This window comes from Capra hircus, chromosome 8, assembly GCF_001704415.2.
Source record: "Capra hircus breed San Clemente chromosome 8, ASM170441v1, whole genome shotgun sequence".
NCBI lineage: Eukaryota > Metazoa > Chordata > Mammalia > Artiodactyla > Bovidae > Capra > Capra hircus.
This window is the reverse complement of record NC_030815.1, coordinates 72489316-72504553: the sequence shown is the minus strand read 5'-3', so window position 1 is coordinate 72504553 and position 15238 is coordinate 72489316. Positions and strand designations below refer to the sequence as shown.

Genomic DNA, 15238 nt, shown 5'->3' with positions numbered 1-15238 from the left:
GGAAAATCCCATGGATGGAGGAGCCTGGTGGGCTGCAGTCCATGGGGTCGCTAAGAGTCGGACACGACTGAGCAATTTTACTTTCACTCTTCACTTTCATGCATTGGAGAAGGAAATGGCAACCCACTCCAGTGTTCTTGCCTGGAGAATCCCAGGGATGGGGGGCCTGGTGGGCTGCCATCTAGGGGGTTGCACAGAGTCGGACACGACCAAAGCGACTTAGCAGCAGCAGACACATAACTCATTTCTATCACTATAAATTTTTGGAGGCATATTTAAAAGTGTAAACTCTAGGACCAAAATGAATTCCTCCCTAAAAAATACAGACTAAAACATGAATTCTTAATTCATAGTATAAGCAAACAGATTGTTAACAAAGAACTCCATGTGTATGTGTGTTGGTCAAGAGACAGGTTTATAATTCAGTCATTTCCAGAGGATGCAGAGGTCAACATTCATCCCTGTTAAGTCATCTTGCATCTTTTGAAGACAAATGATTATAAATATTTTTAAGTTCAACGGCTCCTAAAATATATTCACTTTAGGTGCTAATCTGAAAGGTGTGGATATGGAAGGAAGTCAAATGACAGGAATTAACCTGAGAGTTGCAACCTTAAAGAATGCAAAGTTGAAGAACTGTAACCTCAGAGGGGCAACTCTGGCAGGAACTGATTTGGAGGTGAGTCACTGAGTTTTTGTTCATCCAGAATGACTGAGTAGCTCCTGCAAAATGTATTGAAATAAAACAAAGTAGTTGGCTGTTCAATACTGCCAGGTAACGTGCCAGCCAGGCTGATGGAATGCTTTTCTTTCAGTTGCTTGTTTAAACAAACTTGAATTCCAGAGCAGAGTCTGCTTACCTAAGTTACAGATGCTAGGTTCAGATTTTATTTTTAACTGGAGTAGAATTTCTTTACAATGTTGTTAGTTTCTGCTAGTACTACAACATCAGCCATAGGTAGACATACATCCCACCCCGTCCCTCTAATTTCATCACAGAGCACTGAGCTGAGCTCCCACGCTATACAGCAGCCTCCCACCATCTATTTTACACAAGCTAGTGTGTATAGGTCAGTGCTACTCTGTCTCGCTCTCTCCTTCCCTGCCTCCTGTCCGCAAGTCTGTTCTCTGCGTCTCTATTCCTGCCCTGCCAATAGGTTCATCAGTACCATTTTTCTAGATTGCATATTTGAAGATTCATCTGGCATTCAATCTGAGCTGATTTCTCCTCTTTTCCTTGGATCTCCCTCAGGTAGATAACATTTGATACATGCTTTTTTAATCCACTTGATTGTGGTTTTCTTAAATTTGAATTCCAAACAGAATTAAATGGGGTCAGATTATTTCTTAAACTTGTTGAGAAATTGAAATGTTTGAAATCAGGTTCAGGGAAAGCCTGTTCTAAATTGGCATCATATTCTTTTTTGAATCTCAGCCTGAGACTTTGATTCTGTGCAGCCAGTCATCTTTTTCATCAGAACTGTCTGGTATATATCATCTTGAGTTGCAGATTGAGCTGGCAGACTGCACAGCTGTTAATGGGTGTGTATCACTGATAGCTCTTTCGGCAACAGTGGGCATGGCCTGTGGCTGTGCTATTCAGTCCAGCACCTACCAGCCACATCTGGCTATTGAGCCAGAGCAACCGAGGGATGGATTTGTAAATTGTATTTAATTAAAATTCATTTAAATGTAAACTGCTATATGTGACTAAGAGTATTGTATTGAACAATACAGACCTATACAAGAAAATCTGGCATAGATTGGATTCTAGAGAATAGTATGTTAACATTTAGCTTGTTGATTTTTTAAAAATGTTTTCATCTTGCTCTTTTTTTGTTATACTAAGAGTACTGTTTCTGTGTTTTTGTCTATCCTTCTTTGACTCTATACTTCCTTCCTATGCAGTCTTATTCAGTCCTAAGGTCTAAAATACAATCCTTAATTCAGTGATCCTATATCATAGCCAACATCTAGATCTTTCATCTGAATTCACCTTGTTCTCTTGATAGCTCTTAGCAGCACAGTATCAGGCCCCGTTGAACCTGAAGGCAAAAAGAACCAGCTTGACTGAAGGTATAAACCTATTATAAGTACAGTTATTTAACTTTTAAAATATTGTTACTGTCACCTAAGATGAGGATCTTTTTCCTTTGTTTCAGTTAGCATGTGACTACACGTGAGTTCTTTATTTAAACAGTAGAAAGCCTCCCTTTATCTGATTGCAAAGACTAATCAGGATGACTGTTGGGGCAGCTGCTAACCCTCTATCCTATAAAGGTTATGTGCAGTCACCCTTTTCTCTAACCATCATCCCCAGGGACTTAGCCAAAATCCCTGTCCCATCTGTCACTCTATGATCTCAAGGGAAATTCGAAAGCAGCTACCAGTCGTGGTGGTTACACTGCTGTATATAGATCTGTTAAAACTCACTGAATTGTATACATAATTGGGGAGTTAAAAGCAATTCCTTACTCTAAGAATGTTAATGTTAGGCAGTTATATGATACAATTTAATTATTAAGTAAAATCCCTTTCTCTGTTTAAAAATCTGAGTCTTCCTCACCCCCATGCCTTTCATTATTGTTCATGGATTGTGGTAAAACCATTAAGTCACTCAGTCGTGTCTGACTCTCTTGTGATGCCATGGAGTGTAGCCCACCAGGCTCCTCTGTCCATCAGATTCTCCAGGCAAGAATACTGGAGTGAGTTGCCATGCCCTCCTCCAGGGGATCTTCCCAGACCCAGGGATCCAACTCACATCTCCTGCATTTGCAGGCAGGTTCTTTACTACTAGCGCCACCTGGGAAGCCCCAAAGAGATGTTTAACTGAATCACTTGGCTGTATACCTGAAACTAACACAACATGGTATGTCAGCTATGTGTGTTTTAGTCACTAAGTCATCTGACTTTTGTGACCCCATGGACTGTAAGTCTGCCAGGCTGATCTGTCCATGGGATTTTCCAGGCAAGAATACTGGAGTAGGTTGCCATTTCCTTCTCCAAAATCAACTAGACTCCAATATAAATTTTTAGAAAAAGAATAAAGATTATCTCAGGTCCCAGAAATCAGTTTCTGATGCTCAGACCCTCTGAGTTTGTCAGTGGAGCTGCTTCCATTCAAGCCCCATATTCCCAGGGAAGTCCATAAAATTGTTTATATACATTTTACATTCTGGATTTTAAATGCTTAAAATTCAAAAGGGACATGCTTCATCATTGACCTTTGTTTATATATATTTGTGGTGGTCAGCCTGAATAAGCATCAACTAGAGAGAAAAAATACAGAAGAAAATATGGCTTTCTCCTAAAACTTATGAAAGTTTTCCAGGAATAACTGAGTTTTATTCTATAGGAACCTTTTCCTGATATGCCCCAGGAACCATTTTAAGAAGGAACAAATAAGCCCTTTAATCTGTTAGTTCCATGAATTCTGTTTGTGTCCTGCAGAATTGTGACCTGTCTGGGTGTGACCTTCAAGAAGCCAACCTGAGGGGTTCCAACGTGAAGGGCGCCATCTTTGAAGAGATGCTGACGCCACTACACATGTCACAGAGCGTCAGATGAGAGGCCTGGAGGGAGGAAGTTGCCGAAGACGACAAAAGTTATCACTCTTCTTTCCCCACCCACTCGGTTACCTAGAAGAAATAACACTGTAAGGGAATTAAAAAAACATTTAGAGGATTATGCTTGTTCTCAGAGGTGCATAAGGGGGAAAAAGTGACTTTTTCCCCCCACATTCTGATTTTTAACAGAGAAGCACTCCTTCAGTAGATTTAGGGAAGCTAGATTAGATTGCTGCCTTTGGAGTGGAGTAGGGGGATTGGCCTGGTGGCCTTGCAACCAGGAATAAATAGTATCTATTATATTTGCTTTTAAATAGGCATGATGTTGAAATACCATCTGGGTTTGAAATGCATTTGAGGATTTTAATTTATGAAAAGCACAACATATGCAATTATATTTATTGACTCTCTAGATGCAGTATGGATATTTAAATTGTTGAACTTTACAATTTTGCAGAAGTTGTTCAGGTTTCTAAATAGCTTTAGTGGGGCCTCTCCTACTTTGAATACCTGTCACACCGTGTGAAGATGGTAAGATCAGACTCCCCAAGGCTCTCTTTTCAGGTTCATTTTAAGAATTTTTTTTAAAGTACAAAGCAGTAGCTAAATTAAAGAAACCCTGTTACTGATTGAGATAGAGTGGCAGGAAAGAGACATCATATATACATCATTGTCAGCTAAATTTGCAGTGGAACTCTCTGGATGGTGAACAATTTACCTACAGCTTTTAACTGAGGTTTTCAACTTGCAAGTTCCACTCCATGCCAGCCCAGGCAATTTTATGTATTTACACTACTTGCTTAGTTTCCTCCCTGTATAGTCAAAACAAGCATAGGAAGAGAGTTGAAAACCAAAAACCGAAGGTGCATAATTAACATTCATTGAACTCAAATGCCAGATAAACAGGGCCAGCTTTGAAATAGGTGTGAAATCCAAATGCACTGCCATCAAAGCTATAAAATATGAATGAATGTGGCAGATTCATCTTTTAGAAGTCAACAGAACCGTAGCTCTGACCCTACAGTGGGGAACGAAGAATTTTAAACTGACAGTTTGACTATAGTTATCAAAAAGCTTAAATAGAAATAAAGATATTTGGCTGGTTCCAGGATGGACTACCAATTCAGTCAGCACCTTGGTTCTTATAGTTCTGGTGTGTTGTAGTTTAATACATTTTAGCCTGGCTTCCTCGAGTCACTTGCTCTGCAGGGGCAGGGCCTGAACTTCCTTACCAGTAACTGGTGTGTCCTTATGTCAACCCCAAGAGCAGGGATGTAAGCTGTGTCCAAATGGGTTCTGAATTCTCCAGACTCATCCATGTGAGGCAAGGAATTGTTAAAAACCACTTTGTCTCCTGTGGGAGAATGACATGTTTTCAGTATTCACATAGCTTATTCTTCTATACATATGCAAAGCTTTCCTCAACAGTAAAGGGTACATATGCATAAGTGGGAGGAGACAGACCTTTACAGGCGAAGGAAAGCAACTTCAGAAATGAATTATTTTCTTTGCTTTATTATTTTTACCGAGACAGAGAAGTATTGTATTGAGAGATAATCTATTTTCATAATCAATATGTGCCTAAATTATATTTAAATCATTTCACTCTGTACTATATTTTCAATAATTAGAGAATGTGTTGTTCATCCACTTAAAGGTACCTCTGTAGACATAACCTAAACCTGCAGAAGACTCTGAAAGATCCAAACACCGTATGCTTAGAAAATGCAGATTTTGGATCTAATGTGTCCTGCATTAATAAAAGATGTGAAATGTTGAAAAGGCGTTTCTTGTCTTGCTTTGAAAATTAAAACTTTCCAAATTTACTTAATTTCTTCAGTATACGTTTAAGACCAGCCCGGAGGTCTGTGTGAAAAAGAAGAAAGTGCCTTTAAACTTATTTCCTGAAGCATGATTATTTTATGATCCTCCTCTTAAAATCTACCACGCTAACAACACAGACATTTCATTAATGCTGAACAAAAAAGGCTGTCTTTCAGTAACTCATGTGTGTTATTCTTCAGCTGATGAACATTTTTACCTGTTAGCTTTCTGACAGAAACCTGTTAGGTTTCTGAAGTACATTGTCCCTAAAGTGTTCTTGCTTGACAACCAGGAGAAAGAAGTTTAAGCAGGAAGGAACATTTCAAAACTCCCATTAACCCTTGCAATGAAACATGATTGTACACATAGGTTTAAAACACAGATGTTTGGGGAGGGGGGGGAAAGTCTAGAAAAGGGTTTTAAACTAGATAAGCTAATGATCTACATTGAGAAAACTTGTACTCATGTTTAGAGCAACATGTATTATGCTGTAATAGTCTTTTAGCTATAGTTTCAAAGCAATGAAATATATATTCATTTTCTTACAAAGTTTACCATCATAAATCAAGACTTGGGGGTATTTTCTCCAACTGTTCATTTTATGAATTGGCAATAAATCTACTCCTAGTCAACTTTAAATCATCTTTAATATATGAAAAACCCTAATAGTTTTTTTAAATCTCCAAGGAAATATTGTCTTTAAAAGGTACAACTCTACAAGGAAAAGCAGTTGTTATTTTTCACAAAGTACCTTATGCAAGGATTAATTATCTGAAACCCTGTCACAACTTTAGCTATGTCAGCAGGAGTTCATGTGTCCTTCCTGCTGAGATTTTACATTAGGACAAAGAAGGTTTCCATCTGTCATTCAGCAAGATTGTGTGCGTTATATTCATTCGCTCAGTTGTGTCTGACTTTGTGACCTCATGGACTCCTCTGTCCATGGGCTACCCAGGCAAGAATATTGGAGTGGGTTGCCATTTACTCCTCCGGGGGATCTTCCTGAGCCAGGGATCAAACTCACGTCTTTTGCGTCTCCTGCATTGGGAGGTAGATTCTTTACCACTAGCTCTACCTACTAAATCATTATTGTTACATTTTAGTAATTTTGAGGTGCTTTTTTTTAAATGCTAAAAGAAGCCATTTTCCCTTTATAGAGCCATATTTTAAAATTTAGCAGATTTATAAATTTGGGGGGGGAAGTGTGTAACTGTAAAATTCAATTACTTAAATCCTATTTACTAAATTCAGCTTCATGGCAAATTGAACTGTCGTTGGAACTGTGACAAGGATCAGTTTGTCACCAAACCTCCACATTCCATTAATTGTATATTTGTTTGATACCCGATTTGGTGCTGTAGAAATAAACAAGTTTGGCCTTTGCCCTTGAGATCTGTGACAGTGCTAAGGCAGGCTTCAAGGGCATGACGCATAGTGAAGAAATTCACAGACCATGTGGCTGCATTCATCTAAAAATTTCAAAGCATTTTTCAAAGACTGAGTGTCAGTTGGCTACCAGTAATCCAGGGAAGCTTAACCAGGGATAAAAGATTAACATGACAAGGGTCAAAGTCTCAACTCCCCTTTCATTAGTCTCAACCAAAGACATATCTGCTTCAGCAATACTGTTACAAGCACATCACAACTTAAACAGCATCCATCGTTCAAACAAAATGGACTCTTGTTGAAAACCAGCCTCTCATTACCTTCTTAGGGAGATGAGGTTCCATTCCTCCATGTCAGAATGGTGCTTAAATTATTCAAAGTGTCTAAATGAGACAGAAAGTCAACCACTTATTATTTTCTAATTCCCCCTAGATTTGCAATTAAAGTTCATCCTCTTCTCTACCCTATCACAGATCTGACAACCTCCACAGAGGTGTCTGGGCAAAGAAGTTTATTTGGGTGGACCAACATTGCTTGTTACGCCAAAATCCTTGCAGATGTAATTATTTCCAGAGAACACTGGGCAACAGCTGACTGATCTAGCATCCTACTCAAGGAGAAATTTCCAATCTTAACTCTAAAGTGAATACACATCCAGTTATTTTGAAACAATTTACTGCTTAGCATAGCGAATATAACAGACCTTCATCCAACTGGACATGAAGATTTAATTCTGAGTCAGTTAAAACACATCTTTGATGCAGAAAAGGAAACAGATCTAATCAGGTTAAAAGGTCCTTACCTTTCATTCATTCATTCTAATCTATTGAATGCTGACTAAATGCTGGGGACTTAATAGATGTTTAAATAAGATGTGATCGTAGAGTATCATGACTTACTGGGGTAAATTAGGGGAAGATAATCGTGTATTCAAATAAATATAATAAAGAGTAATGGTTCTCTTTTTAAAATGGTTTTACTGTGTAAATATAACGTCCAGCAGCTCACTTCTGGGTTGGAATGTCTATCTCTGAAATTTAGATCATGAGATCTGCTTTGCAGGGCTGTAATAATGAGCAAGGTTAGCCTCATTCACATACCATATTATTTCTCATCTTTGTACTCCCATGACCTTTAGCATAGGGATTTGTGTCTTTTAACTCAATAACCATCTACTGAAATGAGCTGAACCTCTGGCTGGCTATTTTTGCACTTAGCACATTCAAACTGCAACATTTCTCCTTACCTTTTTGATACTGTAGAAGGCTTGTAAGAAAGACAGTGTGGTATATACAGGATGGAATACTACTTAGCCAAAAAAAAGAATGGAATAATACCGTTTGCAGCAACATGGATGGACCTAGAGGTTATCATACTAAGTAAACCAGACAGACAAACATTGTAGGCTGTTGTTTTCTGTGTGAGATCTCAAACATGATACAAATGAACGTATTTACAAAACTGAACTAGAATCTGAGACATAGAAAACAAACTTAGGGTTACCAGAGGAAAAAGGTGGGGGATAAATGAGTTTGGGATCAGCAGATGATACACATTGCTATATATAAAACATAAACAACAAGGACATACTGTATAGCACAGGGAACTACGCTCAATATTTTGTAATAACCTATAAGGGAAAAGCACCTGAAGAAGAATATATATTTTTTGTGTATGTGTATATACACACACACACACATACACATATGGGCTTTCCTGGTAGCTCAGCTGGTAAAGAATCCACCTGCAATGAAGGAGACCTGGGTTCGATCCCTGGGTTGGGAAGATCCCTGGAAGAGGGCAAGGCAACCCATTCCAGTATTCTGGCCTGGAGAATCCCCATGGACAGGGCAGCCTAGTGGGCTACAATCCACAGGGTCACAGAGTCAGACACAACTGAGTGAGTAAGCACATACATACATATTTATGTATGTATAATTGAATCACTTTGCTGTACACCTGAAATTGACACAACATTGTAAGTCGACAATACTCCAATTTTTAAAAATATAGAGACTTCCCTCGGTGGTCCAGCAGTTGAGATTCCACACTTCCACTGGAGAGGGTGTGAGTTCGATCCCTGGTTGGGGAATTAAGATCCTGGATGATGGGGCCAAAAAGGTTTAATAAATAGACCTGCTGTATACACAAGGAACTCTACCCGATACTCTGTGATGACCTATAAGGGAGGAGAGTTGGGAGAGAGAGCAGGTATATGTATGTGTGTGGCTGGTTCCCTTTGCTGTACAACAGAGGGTAACACAGCTTTGTCGATCAACTATACTCTGATAAAATTAAAAAAAAATAATAAATAGTCAAAGAAGAAACCTGGAGGGTAGAAGACTAGGGGATTTCCAAACTCCTACCATCTACTTTAGCGATTCTGTATGGGTTTGGGACAGTACCAATACTCACTTCTTATAACTCAGCTCATTTTACACATGAGGAATCTAGGGGCTGAGACCTGCTCCTATACATCCTGACTATACCATTACTATTACATGGGCTCCTCTTTGAGTTTCCATGTGTGCCATTTAGCATGACTTAGTCTAAGACAGCTATTTTCCTTGAACTCTTGATTGGCCTGTCAGTTTCCTCAAGGGAATTCTACATAGCTAGATTTTAATCTCTGAATTGTGGCCTTGACTATAAAAGTCTTAGGTGAGATTTTAATGGCCAAGATTTAACTAAATTTAACAGATATACCAGTGGGTGTTCCAATTATATACACCATTAAGGGCTTGATGTGAGGCTTTAAGAAATTACTATTAAACAACAAACCATAGTCCATGTGCAATGCGGTTTACCAGTGGGGAAGATTTCAGTGTCTTGGAAAAGCTTCATATAAAAAGGAAGCTAGAAAAATGAACAGTCAGATTCAACACACTTCAAAGGAAGCTTGAGATTTGGGGGACTCTCTGCTCTCAAACAGGTAAAATGCTTTGTATTTCTAAAACTTTTGTTTAGACTGAATGCTATTGTCTGTCTATAGGGCATTTTATAACCTAAGGGCTTAAGGCCAGGTGTGGTGTCTAAAGAAGCCTTGACCTTCTTGGTCCTTGTCACCTCCAGCCACAGAGCTCCAGCCTGTGGGGAACTGCAAGAGCTCATCAACCAATATTTGGTTCTGTCTTTAGCTTCTTCCCCACCAATGGAAATTTAATCTGTGAGAATTCCACATGTCATTAGATGGCTGAAGGCTGCTGTGGCCAGGGAGGCAGCTGGTCTGGGACTCGGAGCTTTGAAAGGTGTGAGGTCTTCTCTCATACTCACAGATGGTCCAGTCAGCGGCCATGTGGAAGACCAAAGGACACACACTCAGCAAAACACAATTAGCACCATAGAGTAACCATTTAATGTCAAGCAACTTTTATTAACCAGAGACTTCTAGTCGGAGCCACTTTTCAGAGCAGATGGCCCAGTTTTCTTTATCTCAGGAAAGAATCTCAATCACAGGGGGAGAAAGTACTAAGGCAAAAAGTGAATTTCATAAAGGTGGAATCCTGAGGTTTGGATAACCAAATAAATAATAAAAATCAGAATAGTTTAGTTCTGAAAAGTACTCAACATGTTAGTTTAAAGGACTGGCTTTGTCTCCAAGGCAAGAAAGTACCTTTATGTGAAAACTGTAGATCACTCCCACTTTTGTCTTCTGCTGGGTGAGTGACCCCAGCGTTAGGCTTTTCACCAAAGAGGTCTTTGCTTAACCCAGTCTGGGTCTACTTTTATCACTGTGTTGATATTCCTCAGAATGGAGCTGACTCCCAAACTTCTAGCTGGACTAATCCTGCTGACTTTCTGTGTGGTGGGTTGCTCTGGTCAACACTGGTCCTATGGGCTGCGCCCTGGAGGAAAGAGAAATGCTGAGAATGTGATTGATTCTTTCCAAGAGGTAAGTCCCTCTCAACTTCAAAATGAGACATGGGTTATGTGATCCAATTGAAGCTTATTAAAATCCTCTGTGTGCCCAAGTGGGCTATGGATTCTTGTCCCTGACACAGGTATTCCTGGGGAGATAAGGCACTTCCCAAGTCAAGCCTCATTCCTGCTTTAATTCAGAGACCCATGGAACAAAGGACAGGAATGATTTCAGAGGAACAGGTGCAAAGGAGCAAGCTATACCCTAAAGATACAGAATCGCCAAAAGACCTAGAAACAGTAAGGCTTCCCAGGTGGCTCAGTGGTAAAGAATCATCTGCCTGTAATGCAGGAGACCTGGGTTCCACCTCTGGGTCATGAAGATCCCCTGGAGGAGGAAATGGCAACCCACTCCAGTACTCTTGCCTGGAGAATCCTATGGACAGAGGAGCCTGGCAAGCTACAGTCCATGGGGTTGCAAAGAGATGGACATGACTGAAGTGACTTAGCACATGCACAGTATGAAATAAAGCCCAGAATCCTCTCCACAGACTATTTGTGAAGCAATTCTCTATTAACTATGACAAATATAGTAAAAACTAGAAAATTAGATCAATCCTAGTCATAACTATAAGCTCTTGCATTTTTTTTGTATACCATCTCCTTGTGAGGTTCAAAGGACTTCATTTTCATCAGCTCTAGGGAGAAAAATATTCTCTCTCCTTACTATGGCCTCCAGAGCTGCACACCAATCTATAAAAGTGTCTGACAGCATCCCATAAAAAAAATTTTAAAAATCCTACATGTTGGATGGTGCAGCCAGAAAAAAAAAAAAATAATAACATTTTTAAAAAGGAGAATTGAAAAAAATAAAGTCCCCATCCCAACTCGCAACTTTCTCAGTCCCATAGTCCCGACTTCACCTTCCACACACAATTTTTGGTGGAAACGAAAAATCCCATTTCATTTATTTACCTCCATCTTCAATAATTTTTATTTGCAGATAGCCAAAGAGGTCGATCAGCCAGTAGAACCTAAGCGCTGTGGGTGCATTGTTCACCAGTCCCATTCTCCTCTGAGGGACCTGAAAGAAGCTCTGGTGAGTTACAGTGTTAACAACTTGGAGCTTTAGAGATGGATGGGTCCTGGGTACCACCTCCTTGGTCATCCTCTTAGGACAACTCCCTCTCAGCCCCTGCAGGGCTTACCTTCCTGACGGCCTGAATTCCTCTTGTACTGGGCCCTTGTCATTTCTTAACGCCCCTTTTCAGTGGTTACACAGTGCTAATGGCTGGAATCTTTTTTCATTTCTTAAATTGAAATCTCTTTGCAAACGGTGTCCACTAATCTCAGCTCTGGCTTAGGAATGACTGACAAATTTCCTTCCATAGCTACATGTCAGTGCTTCAAGTATATTCATCAAACTCTCTAGATTATTCTACTCTAAGCTAAATCACACTTCTCCACCAAATTCTTCAAGATTTCTTGGTATAACACAGTTTTCCCCAGGAAATGTAGAAATCAAAACTGGTACGGTACAGAATTTTCTTTTTGGATTAAAAAAATCCCCAACTGATCAATATACAATTCAGAGCTACAGATTTGATTTCTGGTTTTCTGACTGGACAAACCAGTTTCCAAATTTCCACCCTAAATGGAACCCTACTAACCCAATGTAGAGTTTTTATTTTTTAAAAAAAATATATAAAGAGACTTGAATATAGAAATTGAATCCTGAATTCAATATTGATATTCTCTGAGCAATGTGGTCCACTTATTTGCAGCAGTTAGAAGGCATTACAGGCTTTACTGCTGGCTCAGATGGTGAAGAATCTGTCTGCAGTGTGGGAGACCTGAGTTCAATCCCTGAGTTGGGAAGATCCCCTGGAGAAGGGCATGGCAACCCACTCCAGTATTCTTGCCTGGAGAATTCTATGGAGAAAGCATGACAGATCATTTTCAGTTATGCCCAGGAACAGAGAAAGCCTGAATACATCACATCTGCAGATGAGTGACAGGACAAAGAAAAAGTGGACAGGGACTTCTCTGGTGGTCCACTGGCTAAGGCTCCGTGCTCCCAACCCAGAGGGCCCAGGTTCAATCCCTGGTCAGAGAACTAGATCCCACATGCCGCAACTAAGACCAGGTGCAGCCAAATAAATTTTTTAAAATAAATCAGTAAAATGTAAACACCACTCTTTTTTTTAAAAAAGTGGACAAATATCTTTATTTCCTTTTTTTTTCAATCCTACTTACCTATAATAAAATAAATAAAAGCAAGCTGTGACATTTTCTGACTATGACACTAGAAAGACAGAATTGAAGCAAAGACTGGATTAATAATAGATGAACAAGTCAAAAGACAAACTTCTCTTTCACCTCTGTCCTCACACCCTATACTTAGAAACAATGTATTAATAGATCTTATGTTTATTTGATTTATAAAGCATGATCCAACTCTCTAGCACTTTTTAGTATGAAAAAAAACAAATGGATTTATTATTTAAATATCAATATTTTTAAAAATTTAAATGTCAAAAAAAGTTGACATTCAGCTCAGAAAATCAACTTTGATGTATTTATTACTGACTTATTTTTCAGGAAAGTCTGATTGAAGAGGAAACTGGGCAGAGGAAAATATAAATCCACAGGACCAGAAAAACTGATAACACTGAAGTATAATTCTGATTTTGAAATCTGTGACCCATTTAACGTCTGTAAATTGTGTGAATTTCAGAAATTCTTACACCAGGTTGCATGGATTTCATGATGGAAGTGCTTGTATTGGGAATAAAATGGCATAAATGTTAAGTTTTCCTCTAACTCAGAACTCTGGTGTGGGAGGGACATGGTAAGCCTCCATGCATACTAGTGTGTTAAGTCACTGTAGTCCTGGCCAGCTCATTGTGACCCTATGGACTGTAGCCACCAGGCTCCTCTGTCCAAAGGATTCTCCAGGCAAGAATACTGGAGTATGTTGCCAGGCCCTCCTCCAGGGGATCTTCCTGACTCAGGGATCGAACAAGCGTCTCTTACGGCTCCTGCACTGGCAGGCAGGTTTTTTACCACTAGCGCCACCTGGGAAGCCCACAAGCCTCCAAGGGGGTGCTCCTAAATGTGTTCACTGCGTGGGGGCTGGGGTACAGAGAAGAGGAGGTAACACAAAGGCAGTGTTATTGTTGACTCAAGGAATCCCATGGCTCCCTTCCTCCTCCACTCCCACCACCACCCTGCACTCACAGGACAATCGCTCTAAGCCCAATACCAATTCAGTCCAGTTTTCTATGGGGTGAAAGCTTTCTCTCTGACCTACAGAAGTTAGATGGGCCCAAGGCCAAAGCTTCCCCACTCACCCTAGATTGTCTCCAATCCCTTTGTAAGTCAACCAGAGCCTAAGAAAGGCCTCGGGGAAAGGAGGCCTCACTGGGCTCCTGGTCCAGCAATCCTTTGGGCTCCATTTGGTCCCTCTAGGTTCATCAGAGCAAGAGGTGCATAATGAGATTTGGACCAAGCCCTAAAAATAATACTGTTCCCCTGTCTGAGTTTTCTGATTATTTCAGTTCAGAAACATATGGATTATAGTCAGTTGAAGACAGGTGTCAGGTGTTCCTGTGTCCCCTGGTCAAACAGCACTGGCACCATTCATTCTCCAGAATGGACTAGATATAATAGATGCATAAATATTTTCACTAACCCTTGGAACAGCCTTGGAAAATGGATGATATTACTTCCCTTTAAAATGAGGAGAGAGAACAAGATGGCGCAGGAGTAGGTGGACATGGAGTACGTCTCTCTCAATGGATACATCAGGAATATACCTTCAGACACAGAAGTGCATGCAGAACACCAGCTGAGAGCGGACAGGGGTACCTGACCAGCGGAAATGAATATATAAACCCGCGCAAAGCTTGGTAGGAACTAGGGGGAAAAACAGGAGTGTCTGTAGGGCTGGACCCACCCTCAGCGGGTGGGGGAACTGAAGCAGGGGTCTGATACCCACATGGGGGCAACTGTCTGCATCAGAGGAGAAACGTGTAAGGCTGAGAGTGAAACAGCTGATTTGTAGCAGCCTAAATGGAATGAGAATCAGACAGTCCTGCCACAGCCATACATACCCCAGAAGGCGCAGCAGCTGGGAGCTGGAGTTTAGGGATTCTGGAGCAATCCCAGAGTGAGGGCTGCTGTTGACTGCGGAGACAGACTGAGGGGATGTGAGGAAGGAGACTGTGGTGGGAAATGCCTGTGGAGGAAAAACAGGCAGTCATGAAAGCAAGGTGATACTGCTGAGTCGTGCATAGTGGGTGGAGCCATCACCATAGCCTCTCTCCCCTCCACACGCCAGCATTGGCAGCTGAATAATAGAGAGGCTGGCCCATCAAATGCCTGACACACTGAACCACAGAGTAGGGCCCCACCCAGGGTGCCCCTTGAAGTACCTGATGCGCTGATCTACAGAGTAGGACCCCAGCCAGCCCCCGCCCCCCCCCAACGCCTTTATGTGCCTGATGTGCCAAACAACAGAGAAGGACCCCAGTCACGGAAGCCCTCTAAATGCCTTAACAGGCAAAGCTATGGAGAAAGACTGGCCAAAGAGGCCTTCTAAT

General features: G+C 40.7%; 2 protein-coding genes across 2 annotated transcripts in view; both read left to right on the top strand.

Moving 5' to 3' along the window:
• Positions 1 to 5348, top strand: part of KCTD9 (potassium channel tetramerization domain containing 9) — an 83428-nt gene extending 78080 nt beyond the window's left edge. Inside the window, exons 11-12 of the mRNA XM_018052345.1 lie at positions 546 to 679; positions 3451 to 5348. Of these exons, the coding sequence (XP_017907834.1) occupies positions 546 to 679; positions 3451 to 3567 (251 nt within the window). The 3' untranslated portion in view covers positions 3568 to 5348. The remainder of the gene's footprint in view (positions 1 to 545; positions 680 to 3450) is intronic.
• Positions 9972 to 13445, top strand: GNRH1 (gonadotropin releasing hormone 1). The gene is made up of 3 exons (XM_013966090.2): positions 9972 to 10668; positions 11638 to 11733; positions 13236 to 13445. Exons 1-3 carry the CDS (start codon positions 10528 to 10530, stop codon positions 13275 to 13277), a joined length of 279 nt encoding a protein of 92 aa, XP_013821544.1. The 5' UTR covers positions 9972 to 10527; the 3' UTR covers positions 13278 to 13445.

Coding starts and splice junctions, on each gene's coding strand:
- GNRH1 (XM_013966090.2), top strand. CDS start 10,528: ATGGAGCTGACTCCCAAACTTCTAGCTGGACTAATCCTGCTGACTTTC. Junction 10,669..11,637: donor TGATTGATTCTTTCCAAGAG/GTAAGTCCCTCT, acceptor TTTTATTTGCAG/ATAGCCAAAGAGGTCGATCA. Junction 11,734..13,235: donor GGGACCTGAAAGAAGCTCTG/GTGAGTTACAGT, acceptor CTTATTTTTCAG/GAAAGTCTGATTGAAGAGGA.